This window comes from Thalassophryne amazonica, chromosome 4 (genome assembly GCF_902500255.1).
Source record: "Thalassophryne amazonica chromosome 4, fThaAma1.1, whole genome shotgun sequence".
In the NCBI taxonomy this organism is placed as follows: domain Eukaryota; kingdom Metazoa; phylum Chordata; class Actinopteri; order Batrachoidiformes; family Batrachoididae; genus Thalassophryne; species Thalassophryne amazonica.
The window spans coordinates 124,990,959-125,011,323 of record NC_047106.1 but is presented as its reverse complement, the minus strand read 5'-3'; the positions used below and the strand labels follow the sequence as shown (position 1 = coordinate 125,011,323).

Here is a 20,365-nt window from a genome sequence, read left to right as displayed (position 1 = left end):
TACTGGGCTTCCTTCCAAAACAGAGGCAGATTTTGCTTTATTCTGCAACTTTCCCTCTTAGTGTGCAGAAGTTTATGGTATGTGTTGTTTAGATAACCATGCTGTATCTTCTTTTGCTAATCTACATTCATAAGGCCATGGTTTGAATTGTCATTTTTGTCTTCACCTACATTATAGAATGCACACTTGCAGAAGCCCTATGAGATAAACCTAATGGAAGAGCTGACATTGAAGGGTGTGACTCAGTATTATGCATATGTAACTGAAAGGCAAAAAGTCCACTGCCTTAATACTTTGTTCTCCAGGGTAGGTGGTGTCTTTCTGCATTTTATACCTCTGCTGCCCCATGAAAGCAAAAGGCATTGCAAAATTCAAGATGCCCATTCAAATGGCAGCTTTGCACACATACACACACACCGCATTACATTTATCTACTGATCTTCTTTCCAGCTCCAGATCAATCAGTCCATAATCTTCTGCAACTCCTCTCAGAGAGTGGAGCTACTGGCCAAGAAGATCTCCCAGCTTGGTTATTCATGCTTCTATATCCATGCCAAAATGAGACAGGTCAGGTCAAAATGCTATTGCTAGATTACTTTACTATTTTAACATTTAAATGCATGGGCAGAAGTGCATGTCGTAGACAAATCTGCTTGTAGTTGTTGTGACAACAGTTTAAACTAATGTTCTCTTTGGTGCTGTTTATATGCTCGCTATGTATTTGAAATGTGAGAACACTTGGGACAGCTGGACAACATGCATACAGCAGCTTTTGAACTATACATGATCAAAGTTGTTTTGCAACCTGTTTTTTTAGTTTAGCTTGTGTATTGTGATTTTAGAATGTCATTTGTTTTGAGATATCTTGGGTATTGTTGGCAATGCACACTAACAGGCGTGTTGTACTGTGTTGACATTGGAGCGGTTATAGATTAGGTTGAAATGTTGCCATGTCACTTTTTTTGGAGCATTTGTTTCTAAACATAGGGGTGTTTTTTGTTCTCCAGGAGCATCGCAACCGTGTTTTCCATGACTTCAGAAATGGCCTGTGCCGGAACCTCGTCTGCACTGGTAACCACTAAAGCATGCTAGATGCATTTTAGTCTAAGCTGTCAATCAAAACTGAGTGAAGTTTTGGGTGCTCCCTGATGTTCTTAGGTTTGGGAATGAGTTTTAAATTACTGACTCTTGGTTGGAACAATGCCACCACAGTAGTATTGTGTAGTATGATCAGTTTCACCTTTCTCTTTTATCTAAACTGGGTTAGTTAAATTTTTAGTGAGTAGGTGGGTGGGTGTTTTTGTTATATGCAGACTGTCTGTAGAGGAGCTGACTGGCATCATATTGGACAAGGCAACTGCTGTATTATGGTACTATGAAGTGAAAGGTTTTTTTTAAATGTTGAAACCATGGATTGGATTTTTTTCTGACCAGCCAAAATAAAAGGTCCTACTTCGCTTTCAGTTTTAAACATGAACTTAAGCAATGAAAACATTGAACTATTGCTGATGATCCTCAATCAAAACAAAGTGTCAAATATTTTAAAATAAAATACTTAATGGTTCTATTAAATGAATGAATGTCAAAATAACTATTTAATTTAGATTAATTACTTACAGCGCCTACAATGTGTACATTTTTTAAAATCTAGATTAATCACACTTTGTTTTGTCACTGACTTGGTCTGTAAATAGTGTTTTTGAGTGTGTGTCTTTAAACACTTTGCACAGTTTAAATGGCTCCAGGCTAGAAGAATTTTTTTTATTTTTGTTTATTTTATAAGTGGTGTGAAAGAAAAACAGCGCAAGCACATCAGTAACACACTTTATAGTGTTATGTTGCTCTCTGATGTGAGCAATAAAATGCTTCTGTAATTGTACAGGATCAGAGAAATGAAAAAACAGCAAAATTGAAAAAAGTGTTGCTTTGAAGGGGTGGGGGGAAATGTTGATGTCATTGTATCTTCCTCTGCAATTCTGATTGACTGGAAAAGGCTGCAGTCAGTGCTTTGATCACAGGCTCCATCTCCGCCTCGATAGAGTAAAACTTCTCCTTGCAAGAGTGTAACATAAGCTATTTTAACCCACTGGAGTCGTCTACTGAATTCGGTCATGTAAGTCACATGAGCAAGTTAACCAGTTCTCCCATTAAATTTGCCAGAGTTGGGCTCCGTTTCAGTGAGTTTAAAAGTGGGCGCTTCAAGCTCTATACAAGTTTTAAAATGTTAATAGACCTGCTATTACCTGAATTATGATTAATAATTTGTTTTTTTGTTTTTTTTGTGAATTTTATGGTCATATTTGGTGCACGTATTTGCAGAAATGTGCAGTAAACAGTCTCTGTTCTTCATTCAGCTGAGCTGGGAGCTTGTCTTGAGGGAGGAGAGCAGAGAAAAAAAAAAAACACGCCTTCCACTTTATCATTACACATAAGCCATTCAGCATCATCAACCCACGTGGTTGATTGAGGAGAGAAACAATACAAAAACTTTGGGACTTTTTTGTCTGGTGACTGCAAATGTCCGGTTTATATGATGATCAGGTGAGTTTTACTGTACATGGGGCTGAACAGTTCTGTTAGGATCTGAAGGGAATCTGTACATCTGGAAGTCTTTGTTGTGTCCGTTTATGCCTCCAAATGCACAGCAACCTGGCATTTTCTTTTGGAACATTGTATTTATTCATTTTAAATCGCCACACATACAGCAATGCATCAGAATTATTTCTCAGCAGTGTGCAAAATGGATTAAGAAAACAGAACATTAATAAGAACAGTATGAAAAACAAAACAAAAAACCCCACTAACAACTCCCTGCCCAGACATAGCACTTTCCCCCAATCTCAATTCTCTTTTGTGCCCCTTCCCCTTGGCCCTACCCCTACGCCTACCCCTTTAAAACAAGGGGTAAGGTGAAGGGGTATGCCTCTGGCCCTATGAATTGAGACACCCCTCCGCCTTAGGAGAAAAAAAAACTGCCGGTGTCAAACTGCCGTCTTCACTGTTTAACATGGCAACCAAAATGCAACTTGTTGCAGTAGCCTGTTTGCTCTTTTTATTTTCTCGCCTTTCTGCGTCAGTGTAAAGAAATAGAAGTCGTCGCAGATTTCTTTGACGCATTGCAATCATGTCATGTAAATTTAATGCATTTGTAATTTATAATAATAATAAATAGTATTAATAATTAATCGATTAGTAATTTATTAATGTTAATGATACTAGTAATTAATCAATAATAATTAATATTCTTTGATTAATCATTAATTTATTTAGCAATTAATGAATTAGTAATTAAAATAATTTGATAATTTATTAATTTATATAGCGCCAAATCATGACTAATCGCCTCAAGGCGCTTCACAAACATCATTTAAAAGCAGAATAAAATGAAATAAGATTAAAACACAATAAAAAATTTTAAAACATAAATAAGTAAAAAGTAAAATAAAAATAATAGACACACAATCATATAAAATACTAATGATAAAACAGGAAAACAGTTTATTTATTTAAAATAAACACAAAATATATGTCTGTGTGCAATGAATGTATACATTATACAAGTTTCACTTTTTGAATGGAATTACTGAAACTGAAAAACTTTTTCATGATATTCTAATTATATGACCAGCACCTATATGTATGTTTTGGGCTGCATCTAGTTCAGCTAATATTTCTTTTTCTAATTCTCCCATTTTTTTTGCATCCAGCTCTATTTCCTTTAGAAATTTCCTTGACAAATAATAGCAGTCTACTAGGACGTCAGGTTATGTGTTACACATATACATGTGCGTCTGTATATATTTTCCAACTTATTTCCATTTATGAAACTTCTCATTTTCTGCCTGAAAGCTTATTAGGAGTCGAGTGTGTTCAGGGCTCCTGTTTGTTTACTAAATACACACACATGTTACAGACCTTGAAATCCAACAGCAGGGGTTATACAAAGATTTATGAACATACAAATTAACGTGCTTATCCTTTATCATGATTTTCTCCATTGTGATGTATAAAAGTGTCTTATCGTAGCGTTCGTGTGTATGTGCATTATAACGCCTCAGCGCACAAGCGAAGTTACGATATTCTTCAGAACGATAATATACGCAACATGCATCCAGCAGCCTACACGTTGCTGTCATAGACAACTGCCTGTAAAGTTTTTTGGCAAGTTATAACTTTCTAAACAGCATAATTTGTAATGAAAGCCGCTTCATTTGTGCGGCTCTTTTGGCGCCATGTTTGTTTTTTCGGAGAGAGCTGTAAGCTCCTCCTACCCCTCCGAATGGAGTGTGCATCCAGAATCACTCCAAACGGAGTGGTTTGTAGCCCTTCGCCTACCCCTCTGCCTCGCTACTAAAAGAGAAGTGAGACACCCCTTCGTCTCTCGTGCCCGCGCAAAACGGAGGGGAAGGGGTAGGGGAAGGGCCAAGGGGTAGAATTAAGACTCAGCCCTAGTGTACACATTGGTCTAGATAAACAATCAAGATCTCAATTTCACTTTATGCAGAAAAAAGTCAGGTTTGCAGATCAGTCACCATTTTACTGTTCGTTAATATTTGCCAAGTTCACGCTTTTCACAAATGATCTAAATGGTCCACATATCTCTTCAAACATTGCCAGTTTCCCTTTCCTAATACATGTAATATTTTCTAGAGGAAAAACTGAGCATTTGTTTCACCCAGTATGCCAAACTGGGCCTGTTTCTTTTTCCAAAATATAGGAAATGATGTTTTAGCTTGCAGGAGACACACGTTGATCATTATTTGTTCATTCGTGGTAAAGGTATGTTTTCCAGCATAAATTCCCAAAATAAGAGCAGGATTTATTGGTATGTTCTTTGGTATAATTGGTTGTATTGCTCCCTGTGGGGAGCCCGTGCTGACTATCTGGGTGGAGGAGAGATGGGGTCTGGGTTTCACTGTTTGGTGCCATTTTGTGAGGAAGTCCTCACCTGGATTCATCTGACGCGTCTCCGCGTAAAAGTCACATGACAGAATTAAGGAGTTCTCCCATTAAATCCACCAGGCTGGGTCTCTGTTTGAATGCATGTTGAAAGTGCTGATGTCAAACTACACAACAGTTTTTAAATTCTGTTGATAGGCCTTGTATAACTTGAATAATGAATAAATAAATGTGCAGCTTCTTCCTGAATATTATGGTAATTTTTTGATGTGCATATTTGCTGAAACATGCACCAAACAGTAGTCTGACTTACTGTTCAGCCACCTCTGTCAGGCTGTAGTAGAAAGAAGTGGAGAAAAAAAGCATCCCCTTTATCATTGGTGGAAAAACGCACGACTTAAACCAATCAAAAGCGCCAACGCCCCACGTGGGTTGATGATCACACCATGTGAGGGTTGGACTAAAATACAAACACTGTGTCCAGGTGAACAACAGGAGGAGTGACACTCCTGTGGGTGAGGACTGTGTTCATTCTGTTTTGTGTTGGACATTAATTTTTTGACTGGCACCAATAATTTGTGTGGCATCTTGTTTTATAAATAGCTGTACAAAAAATACCTCAGTTTTAATGTTAACTACTTTTTAAGAACTTTGCAGTGGTGGCTGTACATATGCAGTCTGAAAGCAGTCAGTCCTGCTGTCACTGACATGCACACATTGAAACAGTAGTGTTTATGTATACAATATAATTTTTTTTTTATTTTTCATTCATGTAGATCTCTTCACAAGAGGAATTGACATTCAAGCTGTGAATGTTGTGATCAATTTTGACTTTCCCAAACTGGGGGAAACGTACCTTCATCGCATTGGTCGTTCTGGTAAGAGCTTCCAAACACTGCAGATTCTTCTCTACATGTTTTAAGTCTCAAATATTGAGGTTCCACATTTATAACTTTCCACACCGATCAAGGTCGCTTTGGACATTTGGGTCTCGCTATCAACCTCATCACTTACGACGATCGCTTCAACCTAAAAGGGATTGAGGAGCAACTTGGAACAGAGATCAAGCCCATCCCCGGCATCATTGATAAGAGCCTGTATGTGGCAGAGTATCACAGTGAGAGTGGAGAAGTGAAGCAGTGAATCAGTAAGTACATACACACTGAGTGTATAAATGGGTGCTTGTTTTTGTTTTTTTGTTTTTGTAGGGCAGCTTCTTCATGGTTTAAAGATTACTTGTGCTTAATAGTTTTCATGTCACTAGAATATTTTAATACATTTACTGGCATAATGAATTTTAAACACATACTCTGCATCATGGAATCTAACAACTTTTTTGTTTTAATAAATCTTGAATATGTAACATTTTGAGACTGTAAAAGTAGTCCTGGGGGGGACAAAGGGTGTGTTTATAAAAACATAATAATGCATGAACACATTGCTTCACTTCATTAATAGGGAGCATCTGTCTTGCTGTTTGAGACTGTGCGCTTGCATGCGCTTTCTGTTCGTGTCTGTAAAATAAGTTGAGGTACTGGTACATTGACCTCAGTCTATTTGCGAGCTGCAGAACAGTTAGTTTTTTGATCCTCCTCTTATACACGACACCCCTCCCACAGAGGAACTTCAGTGCTGCAGAAGCTGCTTTTTGTTTAACCAAAATTTAATCTCACCAAAAGCAGTCAGTAAGATAAAGTTGTGGTCAGAGGTTTATGTAACCTCATTATAGGCATGAATGTCATGGAAATTTTAAACTTTTAATGACATTCTTGAATCGTTCTTTTGGCAGGTAAAATGGTCGTACAGCATACATCATTCATGACTTAAAGAAAAAATTGGGCGCACAACTTTGAATTTTTGTCTCTTCTCCAATCTAAAAATTATACATACAGGTTCAAATATATATGCATATATTCACTTAAATGTTTTCATAAGTGATACCGAAGGTTTGACAATGTCTTAACATGCCAAGATCTATTTAGGGCTGCAGCTATCGATTATTTTAAGAGTATTCTATCGATTATTCTGGCGATTAATCAAATAATTGGATAAAAAGTACTTTTGCATTTTTAAACATCAACCATCCAGGGCTTTTCCTAAACAATGGCACAATGTCGCTGTGCCATCACCCAGATTGTCAAATTTAGTGTATCCCTTTCTTTTTTCCTGGGTAATTATTTATTTTTTCACATCTTGCATGTTTTGGATCTTTCCTGGTGTCGGGAGCTCACCCAAAGTTTTGACATTTTGCTGAAATGGCGATGGGATGTGGCTTTCTGTTCTTGTTTTCCCCAACTTGTAAAATTTAACCATTTTCAAGTTTTTTTCCCCCCCCTTCTTTTAAAGGTTGGTAGGGTGGGTCCGAGTGTTCTGTTTTTTTTTTAATCCCTTTCTCTGTGATTCAGTAGATGCATTCCAGCTGGAGGTTGAACATGCAAGCCTCGCAGTCTATTATTATTTTAAGTTAACGTGTTTGTGAAGAATTGTGTTGCCAAAAAATTGAAAAAACCAAACACTCAGTGCGAGTCTGAGCAAAACACAGAAGAAAGAGTGGACTTTTGCTGAGAGGATCTTTCAGAAACTGTCAGTGTGGCCAGGGACGGAGGTGTGACTCGCCCGGTGTGAGCGGGATGCTGAGAGCCCCTCACACTGAGCAGAGAGAGACAGCAGCCGGCCGCTGGCAAATAACCACTCCCCACGTAGAGCAGAGAGCAGGCAGCAGACGAAACTTTTTTTTTTTAAACAGACAAACACACTGCACGCAGTAAGCTATTTCAGATGATCAACGTGGGGCATCTTTTTCGTAGGCTTTATTTTACTCTGTGTGCCACATTGGAAAGCTGTGGCTTTTGTGCTAAATTGGTTAGCGTTTACACAGCTAAAGCCTGGGTCCCACCAAATAATGAAGGATGAAGGAGCCACGCATGGGTGTGTCAGCGATTATTCGAAGAATGACCCACATTTTCATCTGTCATGTATCTGCTGTGAAGGTGCCTCTGTGCCTCTCTGTACCCCCACATGTGCCATGTAGCAGCCTCAAGTGAGCCACGACCGACTAGTCATTAGAGTCTCGAATGGCTCGCATCAGCCACACTAAGCCACGTAGTGCCATGATAGCGCCGTGATAATGCCATGTTGGCTAACGTTTAGGCATGGGTTTGGTTCAAACCTCCAGCCCACCCACACCTGGTCCCTTTAAAGTGTGGGTTTTCAATTCACAGGTTCACAGCAGCATTTAAAGACGTTCCATTTTTTAAACGCAGTCCAAAAATAGACACTCCAGCACAGTCCCGCGATTGTATGCTGTGCGCCAGGCTGCTGTCCACCTGTAATGCACCAGACCAGCTACAACCGAACCACGGGTTCTTGGAGAGCCGCCTCTGTGCTCCTCGCTGGCTCCGCGGCTCGCTGGCTTTTTCTTCTGCTGCTTTAAACACACAAACTGTGATCCCACTATAAACTTTGTCCGTTTTTTTTTTTTTTTTTTTTTTTCTTCTGCAAAATCGCTCTTTTGCGCATGCGCTGCTGTTGTCCTTTCATGGACAGCCACCTCTGTGCTCCTTCTCACTGGCTTTCTTTCCATCCCTGGCTTGCTGGCTTTTTTCCCCTGCCTTCAAACAGTCATTTTTACACTGTGATTCTACTTTTAACTTTGTGTTCGTTCATTTCTGCAAAAGCGTTCTTTTGCGCGCAGTGCCGTTATGCATACAGAATGAGGTCGCTGCTTTATTATATACGCCTGTGGATCATTTTCAAATATATATATATATATATATATGAGGTCTATTAGAAAAGTATCCGACCTTATTTTAAAAAAAAAAAAACATATGGATTTGAATCACGTGTGCTTGCGTGAGCCAACCTTGAACCTTCATGCGCATGCGTGATTTTTTTTTTCCACGCCTGTCGGTTGCGTCATTCGCCTGTGAGCAGGCTTTGAGTGAGGAGTGGTCCACCCCCTCGGCGGATTTTCATTGTCGGGGAAATGGCTGAGAGACTGCTGCTTTGCTTGATCAAATTTTTTTTAGAAACTGTGAGGCACATCCATGTGGACACCATTCGAGAAATTCAGGTGGTTTTTGGTGAAAATTTTATGGGCTTCAAAGACATTAAGGGATGTTACTGTCGCTTTAAGGACGGCCCACAGCAGCTCTGGGGCGCGCTGCGCTCCAGCTGCCATCGACAGGCTGAACGACCATTTCATTTCTAAACGGATGGCTCTGTGGATCCGTGACCATCGTGTGCACTTTCTCTGGTTATCACAAGAGCTGGACATCACCCATTTTCCTGCAGATTTCACTTTTAACAAGAGATTTTGTCATGGAAAGCTGAGCGGACGCTTCGCGCGTCATGATGGATTCGCTGCTGGACCGACACAAAACCACCTCCGTTTTGGTCTCACAGGACGGCTTTGAGATGGTGTTCAGATAGCTGTCGGTGGTTTTTCAGTTGAGTGATTATCCAAGAAATTGTGGATGTGCCTGGACATGCCAGAACATGTTCTGTGACGCTTCATCATGGCGTTGCTTTGAGCGCCGTGACACGCGGAATTCCGAAGCGTCCCCTCCTTTCCATGACAATCTCCTCGTAACAGTGGAATGTGCCGTTCATTTCCAAACTGGACGCTGTTTTATCCGGGACGTCATCTGGACTAGCACAGGAATTGTGAAAAGACGTGGACATCAGCACTTTTTTGGCAAATTGAATTGTGCCGTGATGAAGCGTCACAGAACATGTTCTGGCATGTCCAGGCACATCCACAATTTCTTGGATAATCACTCGACTGAAAAACCACCGACAGCTGTCTGAACGCCATCTCAAAACCGTCCTGAGACCAAAACGGAGGTGGTTTTGTGTCGATCCAGCAGCGAATCCATCATGACGCGCGAAGCGTCCACTCAGCTTTCCACGACAAAATCTCTTGTTAAAAGTGAAATCTGCAGGAAAATGGGTGATGTCCAGCTCTTGTGATAACCAGAGAAAGTGCACACGATGGTTACGGATCCACAGAGCCATCCATTTAGAAATGAAATGGTCGTTCAGCCTGTCGATGGCAGCTGGAGCGCGGTGCACCCCACAGCTGCTGGGGGCGTCCTTAAAGCGACAGTAACATCCCTTAATGTCTTTGAAGCCCATAAAATTTTCACCAAAAACCACCTGAATTTCTCCAATGGTGTCCACATGGATGTGCCTCAGTTTCTAAAAAAAAAAAAATTTGATCAAGCAAAGCAGCAGTCTCTCAGCCATTTCCCTGACAATGAAAATCCACCCAGCGGGGTGGACCACTCCTCACTCAAAGCCTGCTCACAGGCGAATGACGCAACCGACAGGCGTGAAAAAAATCACACATGCGCATGAAGGTTCAAGGTTGGCTCACGCAAGCACACGTGATTCAAATCCATATGTTTTTTTTTTTAAATAAGTTCGGATACTTGTCTAATAGACCTCGTGTGTGTGTATATATATGTGTATATATAATCCGCAGCTTACAAGTCACCGTGATACAACTTTTAACTGTTATGACTTCCAAATTTGTCTTTTGCGTGCTCTCCTTCTGTGTTGGTGCACAGCTTCTCCTCTGCTTTTAGCTGCTTCACTGGAGTTATTTCTTCCGCAGCTTTAAAGACACATCCACTTTTACGCAGTCACCCAAATTTTAACTTTGTGTTCATCCAATATTGACTGAAAAATCGCTGTTTTGTGACCTGGCGTTCTGAGTGCTCGTTTGAAGCATGATGATGAGTCACTGCCTCAGTGCGCACACACAGCGGAGCTCATGTGATCCATTAGCAAGATATTAAATCAGCGTACTTTTACATACAACAGACATCCTTTTACAGCTAGGAACTGTTTTATCAAGCTATTAAAAATAGTTAGCAGGAAAGAGGAAAAAAGCATTCAGATCCACAGTGAATTAAATAATTCAGGGCTACCTCCAAATTCTTCACCACAAATCAGCAGATAGGCTGTTGAAACTTGCCCATAATTGAGTGTTGCAACAGGGCACCCAACACACAACAAAACTGGTTGTGAGTTGGATAAAAACAGTCTAACATTAAGCTTCTGGAATTGCCTTCCCAAAGCCCCAACCTCAACCTTACTGAAAGTTTGACTACACTTGAAACCCCGTCACACCTTGATGAGTTAGCCAGGATATGCTGACTGTTAAACGCTGGCATACATCATACGTAAGTTATGAGTAAGTTTTTTGTAAGTTAAGAGCACATTAAGGCATGCTGATACACTTTAATATAGTGAGCACCTCAAACTTTGGCCATGCACAATATTTTCGACGTATGTCAGCATGACTAATATGTCCTGCATACGTGAACCATAAGTTGCAGGTAAGTTACACGCCTGACACGTTTTTTGTAAGTTCCTCATAAGTTGAAATACATCCATTGATTGGCTGAAAAACTAAAAGTTGCAGTCCTCATGTGAACACAGTTAAAACCACTCACACAGAGTAAATACAAAGTCTTTTTTTTTTTTTTTTAAACTGCTACGCTGTTTCAGTGAGATTCATCATCACAGCCTGACAAACGTATCCACATAAAGCATCTTGACTTTGGAAAATGTCTGAAAATACTTTAATTTCTTGTCGTGGCTGAAGAAACAGCATTTTTAAAGTCCAGTTGTGTTTTTCTGCTCTTAGTGCATTTCTCAGCCTGAACCAGAGAATGCCGGCGCTTTGTGCCACAAGACAATTAACTTATTATTATTATTGAAAGTTGGAAGAGTCACAGCACCTCGTTCATTCACGTCAGCATTTATCACAGACAGTCAATTCTTCAGCGGTCTGCATGCAATGAAAACAAATCCCGGAGACGCCACGTGACACCATATGCATGCTTGGTGATGTGCTCATCAATATTTACGTACACCCCCAGCCAAATAAAAGGGTTGTGCCAACGGTGGAAACAAACCAAGCCAGACGTGATTCTTCCGACCCGCACATACGCTGGCTAAATTGTCGTAGTGTGACGGCCCTAAAAGCCAGGTTTGTGCCACCAAACAAACCAGTTTAATTGAACTCTGCCAAGAAGAGTGGTCAAATATCCCGCCAGAATTATGCCAGAAACGTGTTGTCTGCCAAAAGCGTCTGGTCGCTAAGAGGGATTTAACTAAATATGAGTTTGGGTGTATCCATATATTTGAGCCTTTGTGGATTAGAGAAGATCCAAAATAAATTCAAACGTGTGCTGTACAATCTTTTCACCCCGGCAAAATAACAGATTAGACATCATTAAAAGCCCAAAATTACTGACATTCATGCCCCTGTGCGTATGTAAACATCTGACCACAACTGTTTCTGATGTACTGACGTTATCTGGCATAAAGTTGAAGTTGCGTTATAATTAACATGATTAAGTATGTCATTTAGCCGTTTTAAAATGGACAGATATCTCAGATATGCTTCATCAAGCGTTATTTTCTGTAATGGTTCAGTATGTAAGATTAAGTATTTACTGTGTTAGACATCCTGTCATTTGTTGTAAAACAGTGACTGATATTCATATCAAACAAATATGTTGATATATTTTATCAAATCTTTGTCATCATGTCTGTCACAACTAAAACCTGTTGTAAGACAAGTGAGACTAGAAAGATTTCAGTAATGATTTGAACGTATTTCCTTGTGAGATGAATGAGTTGCAGAATAACAATACCTGCATACTTGCTTAGTCTTTTGTACGTGCATCTGAGTGGTATGAATACTAAGACATCAAATGTTTGGCCATATTTCTTTTATTATTAATTTTTTTAATTGATTTTTGAACTGAACTTGTTCATAGAATTTTGCTGCCAAAAAATGTTTGAGCATTCTTTTTTATTGTATAATTCATATGTATAATATGTATAATTCATTTTATTAGGAAATGGAGCATGCCACAGCCTCAACGTTACCTGAATTCTGTGTCTTTTAGAGAAGCTTAGGGCTAGTGGCCGGCGATCACCTTAGTATTTCCTGTTTTTCTTATTTAATGCTGACAAATTATACTGTATTTCTTGTCTTTCTGATACCTGATTGTTTTTTTTTCTCTCTGTTTAAGGTGCAGCTCCATCCAGAGATGGGGGTGGTATTTATGCTGGAGACCCTCCTGTCCTGTGCACCAACAGCATTTCCTGTATATTCGTTTTGTGAACCGTTTTGTAATTTTTTTTTTTTTTTGTAGCATGACCCAAGCAGAGGGTCACCCCTTTGAGCCTGGTCTGCTTGAGATTTCTTCCTCAGAGGGAGTTTTTCCTTACCACTGCTGCTCTTTAGCTTAGTAAGGTTAGACCGTACTTGTGTGAAGCGCCTTGAGGCAACTCTGTTGTGATTTGGCGCAATATAAATTAAAATAAATTGAAATGTATTAAGAAAAAATACATGGCAGAGGTTTGCCGCTCACAAATACTTAAAAAAAATTTAGGGTTTATTTTTTTTCTGTTTCTCTATTCAGTGAGTTGGAGATGTTAGTGCTTCTGGCTCCTGAGTTTCACAAGAAAACACTGTAAAAGTGATTTGTATTGAAAGTACTGTTTAGTTGATCCAGTTATTAATGGTCCCTGAAGTGTGTCTGTGTGAGAGAAGTGACAGACAATATGGTGCAGATAAATGACAAACTTGGCATTTAATTTGTACTTTGCTGTGATTTCAGTCAGTTTCTTGTGGGATAGTTGTATGAATGTAGATGGAATTTTTGTTCAACAATTTGGGTTGTGGCTTCTTTTTTTAACCATGAAGTGTTTATCACTGGAAGAATAAGTTTGATAAGTTTTATGTTCTAACTGCAATCTGATCTAACATTGTGCTTTTCTTTCTGCAGATCGGTTCATCCTCTATTCTCCTTTGTAACATTTTTCATCCCACCTTGAACTCCCCCACCCCCGTGTAGTTTTTTTTTTCTCCCCCACACCCCCTGACGCCACCATAAGGAACGTTTTGTTTGGAAATGTTCGGGAACTCCTCTGCCTCTTCACATGGATCAGTGCTGCAGCGCCACATTCTGAAGACACGAGCACTGGGAGGAAAGTATGGGACCAAGCTGACAAAATGTTGGTGCACTTCTTGATGACTCATACCCACCTGTGACAGAAGGAAAAAAAAAAGAGCCAGCACCAACAGCACCCCCCCCCCCCCCCCCCCCCCACACACACACACACGTTACATCCTCCACTCTGCCCTTTTTATTTTCTCCATGTTAAAGATTTGTATCAAGTGCCTTAACAAGCCGTTCTTGTTCTAAAGTAATAACATTCATCGTCATTTTCTGTCATCGTAACTCACTTCCTATCACATAAATCACATTCACTTGTTTAAAAATGTCACAGTGATTTAACGACTGATCAGAGGTGAATTTATAATTATTTGTTTGGGTCATGTATTTGTGGTGACTGGTGTTTATTGGGGGGGCAGGTAGTCCTTTTATTTGTGCTGGCTTAGCTGCACTCAAGTTTAACCCATGAGGACAAGCTTTGACTTTCCATGGACAGAAATGCTGGATTTTTCTTTTTCTCTCCTCATGATGCAGCCAGATTGTCCAGTTGCTTGTGAAGAAGCTTTTGCTACTAAAAGACTTTCCATCTTCAGAATCTGGACACTAAACACAAATGAGCACTCTGCGGACTCCCGGCACCATCAGTGAGGATTCCCGTTTGGATGGACAGTAAATGGTGTGAAAGTTTTTTTTTTTGTTTTTTTTTTCCCCCCTGCATCCATCTTCCTATATGGATGGCCATAATTAATTGTGAGAAATGCAGCTGCCATGTCTGTGTGCTGCGCGTCCTGTGTATATACACCATTTTAAGATTTTTTTTTTAAAACGAGTGTAAAAGGCTGGCTGACACCCCCCCATACATTGGCACAGAAGACTGGAAACCTCTGTTTGGTCTAACTTTGGCCTATGAATTTATTTATAATTTTAGACATTCAAAGTTTTCTGCAATCCTTAAAAAAAAAAAAACCGCAATGGCTGTGTGCAAATGCTTGTGGAAGTTAATAATCAGTTTAAAGCTCCTAAATTTGATGGCAAGTGCAGTTAAAGTTGCACTTAAGCAGGGATAGTTTTTGTTTTTAACATCTTTGCCTTTGTGCTGATTATTTCAATTTCCACTAACTACTTTAAGTTTTTACGCAATTTTTGTTGTCTCCAGCCTTTACTTGTTTAAAAAAAAACCTGACTCCTCAGACCCTCTGTGTGGTCTCCAGTGACATGTGAAGAGACTGTGATCTATCATGTAGTATGACTTGCTGCAGTGCAGCCGAATTGGCAGAGAATTTATTTCCTGGGGGAGCAATTAGCTGTTACGATGACCTGTGTGCTGATTGAGCACAGCTACATGACTTCACAAATGTTTGAAAAGCTGCATTTTGTCCCCCCCCCCCCTTGGTGAACATTGGCTGAAGCATCAAAGTGAACAATCTGACATAAAATGTAGCAGGACTCGTTCTCTGTGCAATGCAAGTTAGCTGTTTTATTTTTAAAGTAAAACCAGCTAACACAAAGAAGCTTTGTTAAGCACAACTTGAGGAGGTTGAGCTGCACTTCTGCACAGAGGTCGGTTCATGCAATAACGCTGACTGCGCTGCTGGTTTCTATGGGGTGCAGTGCAAAACCTGAGGGGGGAGTTGATATGAAGGACTAGAAGACTTTAGTGGGACTGCTTGTTTAAAAAAAACTAACTGCTCAGTATGCAGCTTATTTCTTTGCCCTTTGTTGCTTTAATATGTTGGGGTTTGGTATTTTTATGCACCATAACCTTGTTTTGCATCATATTTCTGTGAGCATTTGTTCAGCAAAGATCTTTGTTGCAAACAAGGTTCCCTTTAATACAGCGAGATGCTCTTTTGACTGTTCTAATCAATGAGGAAGTGTTGCATTTAATTTCAGGTGTTTTATCAAAGTGCGAATAAGTTATTTCCACTCAGATTTCTCATTGGTTAGGACCATGACCACCTATTTGCTCAGTTTTCTTGTCCCTAAATACTTGAATGTCTTCGAATTTGGCTGTTGCGGGCGGGCAGGAGGGGTTCATACTTAAAATTCCAAAGTGAAATGAAGCACTGAGCAAGCAGGGGTCTAAAAACAGACATTTGGCAGCTGTCTGTAGCTTTGTGGTCCACTGGCAGTTGATGCTAAAATTGGAGTGGTCTAACCTGGAAGACGCAAGGTATCTGCTTTTGAGGGGACTCTGCTTAACTGCCAGTGGGTGCCACTCAGAACCCTAAAGATTGAGACAAGAGCATCTTGCACTAGATATTGAGTGACATTAATTGGACATGTAGGTTCAAATTGTCTCATTCTTTAAGGTTGTTTCTTTGGGGGTTAAAAAAAAGTGGGTGGTGAAATTGGTCATCCTGCTGCCCTGATGCAGATACTGATCCTCTCCTGATATATGTGACACATTTAACAAGACACAGTTGGTGTGTAAATGACTTGGCCTGTCCTGTCACTTATCTCTCGAGTAGGATGTTGGAAGTCCTTTTTTGGATATCTTGTGAATCTGCTTCAGTACAAAGATATGGGGAGGGGCCTTTGGGTGTTCCAAAACATGGTTACATGATCTAAAGAGCCAAAGTTCTGGCTATGGGTACAGAAATGTTTGGAAATTTTGCCCATGCATTTTGTTTTTCAAATAAAACGTTCAGTGGAGTACACACTATTGAGATGCTTTTAGTGAAGCATTTAAAGCCTGAGTTAAGGGATTTTGTTTTATTTGATTGAAATTTGGTCATTACTTAATTGGGAGACTTTCAGTGAAACAAATTTTACAGTGAACTGGAGTTTTGAGAATGTCAAAATGTAATTGGACAAGTTCTGTTAAAAATAAATTTCACTGAAATTTACTGGCAGTCTTTTCTTTGAAACTGTCCTGTGATCCTGAGAGCAGTGACGTTATCAAGTCCATTTATCTATTTTCTGAGCTAGTACTGCAATTTATGACCTGTAGTGGAAGGAAGTCAACATGGGGAAGCTCTCGATTTGAATTCAATTTATTTTATTTACATAAATCACAACAAAGTTGCCTCAAGGCGCTTCACACAAGTAAGGTCTAACGTTACCAACCCCCAGAGCAAGCACACAGGTGACAGTGGTAAGGAAAAGCTCTCTCTGAGGAAGAAACCTCAAGCAGACCAGACTCAAAGGGGTGACACTCTACTTGGGCCATGCTACAGACAAATTACAAAACAATTCACAAAATGAATATACAGGAAATGTTGCCAGTGCACAGGACAGGAGAACCTCAGACAGCGCACCACACCCATCCCTGGATGGAGCTGCACCTCAGAGGAAAAAAAACAATCGGCATCAGAAAGACAACAAATGCTGTATAATTTGTCAGCATTAAGCAACAAGAACAAAAGAAATACTAAGGCAATTGCTGGCCACTAGCCCTAAGCTTCACTAAAAGACCCAGACTTTAGATAAAGTTGAGGCTGCAACCTGCTCTGTTTACAAATAAAACAAATTTAAGAGTAAAGAGCATAGTAACATACTATGCCAGTATGCTAGCCATATGAAAGGGGAATTAAGTGCATCTTAAGTCTGGACTTGAAAGTCTACAGAATCTGATTGTTTTATTAATGCAGGGAGGTCATTCCACAGAACCAGGGGCACAATAAGAGAAAGCTCTGTGACCCACAGACTTTTTATTCACTCTAGAGACACAAAGTAGTCCTGCACCTTGAGAATGCAAAGCCCGGGCCGGTACGTAGGGTTTAAGTAGGTCAACTAGGTAGGGAGGTGCCAGTCTGAACAGTTTTATAGACTAGTAGCAGAACCTTAAAATCTGATCTCACAGGGACAGGAAGCCAGTGAAGAGATGCCAGATGCCATGTCTGTGGGCTGCACAGAAACAAAAAAATTGTAATTTTGACATTGTGATGCTCAGCATGTAAAATTTTGTGTACTTAAACTTATTGATATTGTAACAGTAGTACAGTTAGTTTCATATTGGTATATGCTCAGGATTGCAGATACTCATCATAGCCTGCAAAAAAGATTGGTCTGTACATTGTCAAAAATAAAATCAGAAGTCCTGCATTGGACCTGAAGCTGATCTCTGCATTGACACTGTAAATGGCTTCAAATATATCAGCAGTTATGTTAATTCCTGCTCACTGAAGAAAGAATTTCCAGCAAGCATACAAGCAGCATCATGACTATGGAAGTGAAACATGATCATAAACTTAAAAAACTTTGTCCAACTCTGTGACACTGAAGAGTCAAATGAGATCATTGCATGAGTATGGAAGTCCTTTAAAGCTTGTATTGAACTGTTAGCAGGTCTTTGCTCTGAGCTGGCCAATGGAATTTGCAAAACGGGATGCCCTAAGCTTATATGAGTGCACCAAGACAAAGGGTAATGCAGGAAAATTAAACTATTCCAGCTCGACACATAAACTGAGGACTTGACATGAAGAATTCTGGTATGTCAGTGACCAATGTATACAGAATGAACTGAAGTATCAGGAGAAAGCAGTTATCCTAAACTGACAAAAACAAAAGTTCAATTGTTCACCAGAGATCCCAACCTTTTTTATGGCTTCCCTGTGGTCCATTTAAAAATCAAATGACAAAATCGAAGTAATAAAGTAAATATTGTGTATATGATAACAAGAACCTAAATAATTTATAAATACATTAAGACTAAATTAACATGAAAAAAATTACATAACAGGAAATAAAAGCCTTGGGTTCTTCTTTGGAAAAACTGTTGAGGTCTAAGGTTCTTAAAACATTCTGGACTGACACGCCATTCCAACTTGTTTAACTTATTGCCGCCCTTGAAAAATGTCAGCTCCATATTTTATAAGGAAGTGGCTATTCGCAAGGCCGCCGTGTCCATAACTCTCATTTGGCTATTCGCACGGCAAGACTCTGGTGGTAAAACTTGGAACTACTTGTACGTATAAACATGTAGCGGGATGAAGGTCCCGGGTCCTGATTGAAAAGACGTTCCTGGTAGCTTAGCTAATGGGGAATTCCCCTTTGGCTGACCTGGTAGAGGAATGGTCTTTAGTGCGAGCGGTCCGGGTTCGATCCCACCGCCCTCCCGGCCACAAAGGTCCTGCGGTCACACAAACATACTGCATTAAATGAGAGTTATGGACATGGCCGCTGTTTGAATAGGGTCGGCCTTTTGCCACCAGAGTCTTGCTGTGACGAATAGAGAAATGAGAGTTATGGACTCGGCCGAATAATAATAGAAAAAAAAATAAAAATCGAAAAATATTAAAGGAGTTATGACATCTTGAATGCAGTATGTTTCTTTATATACAAGTAGTTCCAAGTTTTGCCACTAGAGTCTTGCTGTGCGAATAGTGAAATGAGAGTTATGGACACGGCCGAATAATAATAAAAAAAAATCAAAATCGAAAAATATTAAAGGAGTTATGACATCTTGAATGCAGTATGTTTGTTTATACAAGTAGTTCCAAGTTTTGCCACCAGAGTCTTGCCGTGTGAATAGCCAAATGAGAGTTATGGACATGGCCGCTGTGCAAATAGCCACGGCCATTTTATAAACCCTACCCAATCTAGAGGCCATGGATCCCCCAAGTGCAACAAGCTAGTTATTTAATTTGTCATGTAGAGATTATCACTGAGTTTAAAGGGCACCATTAATTAATTTTTAAGAGGCTTCTTTTTTTTTATGTCATAAAATTTCAAATGTGTAAATGTTCAAGGGGGAACAAACCTTTTCACAGCACTGTAATTAACCAGTGTCGCCAACTCCTCAGTAAGAAAAGTAGCTATTGGCTGTGCTAAAAGTTGCTAAACATCATCTAATTTGCACATTATTTGCACAGTATGATGTCGTAGCAGATGCTGTAGGAACAAAACCATTGTGGAAGAGACTGCTGAATACATTATTAATCTTTTAAAATTGTTTAGTAAATTCCATATTCATAAAAGGAATTGACACGGATTTCTGGCTGAATTTGAACAGTATATAAGCAGTATTAAGTTTCTAGACTCTCAAATGTCATAAAATTGTCATGCTAAAAAAGGATTTTTTTTTTTTAAAGAGAATTAATGTTACAGAATCCCTTTTGTTGTACAATTTATTTTTTCTATCTCTGTTTATAATGATACTGTGATTGTTATTGTGGCCTTGTCTTTGTTTGCTTACTGTTGATGTATTTGAAAGTTGTGGGGGGGGGGGACGTTGTGGGAGAGACAAAAAAGTGAGTAAAACGCCTTAATAATATTTAGAACTACAAATACATTTGATTCTTGGTTTGTTTATTTTGGCATTAAAATTGGCCATCACGTCTCAAAATAAAATAACTTCTCAAAGTCAGAGTAAACGAAGCCAGTAGGCTGAGTGAGTCCGACTCAGGTTTGCCTTTCAATGCGGGAACAGCCGCGAAGGCTTCGCGCGTGCACGTGTGCTTTTATTTTGACATGTAAGAGCGCGGGGGCGTGGCTTACGTTCACCAGACGAGCGTTATGAGACGGGAGTCTGCAGGTCT

The 20,365-nt window shown here is 39.7% G+C and overlaps 1 protein-coding gene across 1 annotated transcript in view; it reads left to right on the top strand.

The window, feature by feature from the left end:
• ddx6 (DEAD (Asp-Glu-Ala-Asp) box helicase 6) overlaps positions 1 to 16,732 on the top strand; it is a 41,474-nt gene extending 24,742 nt beyond the window's left edge. The window contains exons 8-14 of the mRNA XM_034168491.1: positions 1 to 77; positions 178 to 306; positions 451 to 567; positions 1,008 to 1,071; positions 5,676 to 5,777; positions 5,870 to 6,046; positions 13,713 to 16,732. The exon at positions 1 to 77 is cut by the window's left edge and continues 46 nt beyond it. Of these exons, the coding sequence (XP_034024382.1) occupies positions 1 to 77; positions 178 to 306; positions 451 to 567; positions 1,008 to 1,071; positions 5,676 to 5,777; positions 5,870 to 6,042 (662 nt within the window). The 3' untranslated portion in view covers positions 6,043 to 6,046; positions 13,713 to 16,732. The remainder of the gene's footprint in view (positions 78 to 177; positions 307 to 450; positions 568 to 1,007; positions 1,072 to 5,675; positions 5,778 to 5,869; positions 6,047 to 13,712) is intronic.
• The last annotated feature ends 3,633 nt before the right edge of the window (positions 16,733 to 20,365 follow it).